Consider the following 4,829-nt stretch of genomic DNA (forward strand, 5'->3'; position numbering starts at 1 on the left):
ATGGAAGATTTTATTTGTGCAGGAAAGGAGAAGGATGGGTGTGGAAGGGCTGGTGTTTCTAAAATAAAAAGGGTGACGGTGGTTATGGGAGTGCACAAATGAGAAAGGCCTACATAGGGTGCAGTTAAGCTAAATGTGGATGGTGCTATCAGTTTGGGGGAAGGGTTGTTTGTCACATGGGCTGTTTGTTGGAATGAGTTTGGGGATTGTGTGGGGGTGCTTGTTATTCCAGGTTGTGGAACGTTAGTCCATACACATGTAAGTTGATGGCTTTGGTGAATGGACTCTACTTTTGCGTTTAGTCTGGTTTTTCAAATGTAGAGATTGAAGGGGATGCACAAAATGTTTTTAGAGCACTAGATACATATGAAGAAGATTTTAGTGTAGAGGGAGAACTGGTGGAAGAAGCTAAATTACTCATCAAGCAAATTCAGTCGTGCTCTTGGAGATATGTTCCCAGAAATTGCACAACAGGGCAACTCATTGTGTTGCTAAAATAGCGCTGACAGTTCATTTTCCCACCTTTTGGTGGATGCAAGTGTTAGATTGGCTTAGTTCTATAATAGTTGCTGAGTCTAGTTCTTAAAGTTTTCGATAGTTTGGAGCGTAGTACTCTTCCCAACCGTTTGTGGTGGGTTTAACGAACCACTATTTGCTCTTGTTATAGTTTTGGTGTAATTCTGGAGTCGTTTAGATTATAATAAAATCATCTTCTGATAAAAATAAATAAAAAAAGAGAGTATACGTACATTATTTCTATGTACCAAAATCTAGAAGTAGGGTCCAGTATTGGAGGATCAAACAATGGATCTAATTCACAGATGATTTGGAGGAAACTGTGGGGGTTGAATGTTCCAAATAAAATCAAAGTTTTGTTATATGTAGAGCTTGTAACAATTTCTTACCTTGTTTGGGAGAATTGAAGCGTCGGAAGCTCTGTGAAAACTCAAAATGCGGAGGATGTGGGTTAGCTATGGAGTCTGTTTTACATGTGTTATGGGAATGCTCTTTTTGCTAAAAAGTTTGGAGTCTTACTTTTTTGTCAGAGGTGTGCAAGGTATGGAAGGAAAATTCTTTCTTTGATCTTTTTCCTCATGTTGGAATGGTTGCGAATGGAGATGATCTAGAATGCTTTGGAGTTATATGTTGAAAATTGTGGCAATGGACGGATGATAGGGTACATGGCAGATTTACAGGAGATGTCGTGGCTTTTTTTACGACAGTTGAATGCTGGTGGGAGGTATGGAGGGGGCAGTTGGAATAGGGACGGGAAGGGGTTGAATTCAAATGAGTCAAATGTGAACAGAGGTGTGAAGGAGAAATGGAAACTACCAAGCCCTGGTATGATCAAACTCAATGTAGATGGAGGATTGGATCAGAAAAATGGTTTGTTTGGAACAAGAGCAGTTTGTAGGGATGATCAAGAAACTTGTATTGGGATATTGACAACACCTGGGGTTGGTTTTCCTAGTCCTTATATTTGCGAGATGATGGCTTTGAGAAATGGACTTCACTTTTGTGTTCAGGCAGGGTTCACTCATGTACAGGTGGAATGTGATTGTCAAGTTGTTGTTAACGCTATTCATCTTGCAGAAAAAGACCTCAGCTCAGAAGGAGCAATAGTGGATGAGATAAGAACTCTACTAAGTTATTTTCAGTCTGTTAGTTTGGGTTTTATCTCAAGAAGTAGCAATAATGTAGCGCATTATGTGGCTAAATATGCTATTTCTATACGATTCCATACCTATTGGTGGAGAATGGTTCCGGAATGGCTTAGTCATGTTTTAGTTGCCGATTTGTGTAACTAATTTGAGTTGGAGTGTGGTACTTTTTCCTGTGAAGTAGGGTTTAATGAGGCCATATAATGTTCCATTGATGTAAGTTTTACTATATAATATGAATGATTCCTTTGATACAAAAAAAAAAAAAATCTAGAATTTCTAGGTACGCAGCGGTGTTCCCATGTCTTTCTTGGTTGGACCAACCCAACCGACGATTTCTTACAAGTCTTTCTTCTTTTTTTTTAGAGCAAGAAGCGGAACTACAAGTGAATCTTAATCATTATGTATAACCAATTCATTTTCAAATATAGTTGGGAGACTTTACCTAAGAAATGAATCCCACTCAATTTTTTTTGCTTAATTTCATTATTTGTTTTCTCCTATTCAAATTAATAAAAAGACGTGTAAAAATTATTAAAGAAGGTAAGAAACCACGATTGGTATCGATTAGATTAAGCTAGGGCAGGGGATGGGACGGGATAGAGCTAATCTCACGGCCCGTCCCAAACATTGAAATTGGGACGAGACGGGACGGGGTTTGCGTTTTTTAGATTTCATCCCACCCGGGCCCTATCCCGGTCGGGACGGGATGGGACGGGCTTTGTCCCGGATAAAAAAAGTTGAAAATAAACTTGTAAGCAAAAGAAAGAGTTCCATAGTTTTATAGTGCTCTCTACTCTATTATGTATTAACAAATACTTATAACATATTTACAAGTACAACACAGTGTAATAAAAGAGTTTATATTGCTTACTTTTTCTAAACTTGTCATCACTACTAGGGTGCCAAAAGAGAGTCTACAACAATCAACAAATTAAAGTATTAAGCATCACTATTATTGAATTGGAGACAACCTAGCAACTTAAAGAAACAAAAAGCTAAGATCAAAACACTTAAATAAAAGGCTCAAAATACATCTTAATCAATAAATAAACAATCATTAAAATAGTCAGGACGGGACGGGCCTAAACAGGACTTGAATTATCCGTCTCGTGTCTCTATATAATGGGACAGGATGGGACGGGCTCGGGACGGGTTCAGGATTACGGTTTTTTATGCCCACCCCTAAATTAAGCATCTTAGTACTTTAAAAAAAAAAAAAAAATTAAGCATCTTTGTAGTGTAAATTTTTATTTCATTCCATTAATGTACGTTGATAAATATTTCAAAGAAGAACGGGTCGATTTATATTTCATTCCAATTAAGACGCTTTCTAAAATATGAGAAGGATCATCGTACGTAATAAAATCATAACCTATTGTAAGAGAGAATATAACGATCAACAACTGTCTTCTTATTCATTGATAGAAATATCTATTTATTGGCTTTACATAGAGTCTTCGGAATGATCCAGAAGTTGTATCAATACTACATTTATTATAATAAGGAAATGATTAGGTTAAGACACATAACCGAAGGACAAGAAAGTAATTTTTAAACACTCCCCCTTGTGTCGCTTGCCTAAAACCTTGACAGGTAAAACAAAAACCTCGTGGGAAACACAAAAGACTTGGACGAAAGGGAAAAAGAGTACAACCCACCAACCACAATTGAAGATAATATGTGATGTAGACCAATGTTCTAAAAAACGGCCTAGGCGGCTGCCTGGGCGCCCGGAGCCCCTAAGCCGCCCCGATTTCAAGCAAATCGCCTGGTGTAGTCGGCTGGCCGTTTTGTGTCTGCCTAGGCGGGGCTGGGCGGAGCGCCGACTTAGTTTTTTTTTTTTTTTTTTTTTGAGGTCTGGGCTTCATTATTTTTGTAATCTGCTTGGTTTTTATTGCAATGAAATGGAGAAGAAGAGAATAGAGAGAGGAGCAAATAGAGAAGAGGAAGCAGAGGACCGTGGGCATTTGCAGAAGAGAAGAAGGAGACAGAAAGAGAAGGAGGAGGCAGAGGAGAAGATGATGTTGTTAGACTTGTATAATTGTTAGGGTTCTACTAAAGACAAAAAAGACCTCATTTACTCTTGGGCTTTACAAATGGTTATGGGCCTATCACCTTCAACAAATTTATTTAATTTTCAAAAATTTTGATCAATAATTATAACTTTTAATTATTTATCATATAAAATTTAAATAAATAAATTAAGAAAAAGACATTATATCTATATTTTGAGTATTTTTAATATTTTCAGATATTATAATGCCTTATATAACTTTATTTATATAATTACTAGGTATTAAAAAATATAAAAATATGCAAAAATAGAAAACCAATTAATCCCCGATTAATCTTTTGGGCGCTGTCCACTCGACTAGCGCCCAGCGTTTTTTAGAACCTTGATGTAGACTCTACCTGATGTCTACTGAATGACTTCCTTGATTGGTAACTCAATCTCGGAGTTCAAATAAACGACGCATTCCAATGCTCTTTACATGTTACTCAAAAGTAGATTTGGGTGGTGACTTGGTGAAAAATCCGCCACATTTTCCTCAGAACTCACTTGGTTCACTAGGATATTCAAAAACTGTTGTTGCTGCTGATTATAGAAGAATTTTGGCGAGATATGTTTAGTATGTATTATCACTCTTAATGGAACATAACTTCATCTGTTTAATGCAAGCCGCATTATCCTCGTAGATGCAAGTGCATGTGTTCAATCGTAGTACATGTTAATCCATTAATTAGACTCTCGAATATGAGTCACTACAGACCGAAGCCAAACACATTCTTTAATTGCCTCATGTAGTGCAATAATCTCAGCATGATTTGAGGATGTAACAACAAAGGTTTGCTTGATTGATCTCCAAGATATCGCCGTATTCCTAATTGTGAACACATAACCAGTTTGCGAACGTTCTTTATGCGGGTCAGAGAGATACCCAACATCAACAAGTGTTTCAAGAGGCCATAACTACTCCTTGTCAATTTAAACCATTGATGATCTAAGTTGATATCCTTTCTGTATTATATAAATGTGCACACTAAAAAGCTTTTTCGATTAATGATGATTAATTCTTACAAAATTTATTTAGATATCGGAATTAAATATTTTTGTTATTGAATCATGATTTTGCTTGGCTAGAAATCAAGATACAAGATTTTTGT

General features: G+C 36.7%; 1 protein-coding gene across 1 annotated transcript; it reads left to right on the forward strand.

The window, feature by feature from the left end:
* Nucleotides 1-1,181: 1,181 nt before the first annotated feature.
* LOC101299621 lies at nt 1,182-1,808 on the forward strand. Its single transcript, XM_004308542.1, has one exon. The coding sequence runs from the start codon at nt 1,182-1,184 to the stop codon at nt 1,806-1,808; it is 627 nt and encodes a 208-aa protein (XP_004308590.1).
* The last annotated feature ends 3,021 nt before the right edge of the window (nt 1,809-4,829 follow it).

This window comes from Fragaria vesca, linkage group LG7 (assembly GCF_000184155.1).
Source record: "Fragaria vesca subsp. vesca linkage group LG7, FraVesHawaii_1.0, whole genome shotgun sequence".
NCBI lineage: Eukaryota > Viridiplantae > Streptophyta > Magnoliopsida > Rosales > Rosaceae > Fragaria > Fragaria vesca.

Coding starts and splice junctions, on each gene's coding strand:
- LOC101299621 (XM_004308542.1), top strand. CDS start 1,182: ATGGCAGATTTACAGGAGATGTCGTGGCTTTTTTTACGACAGTTGAAT.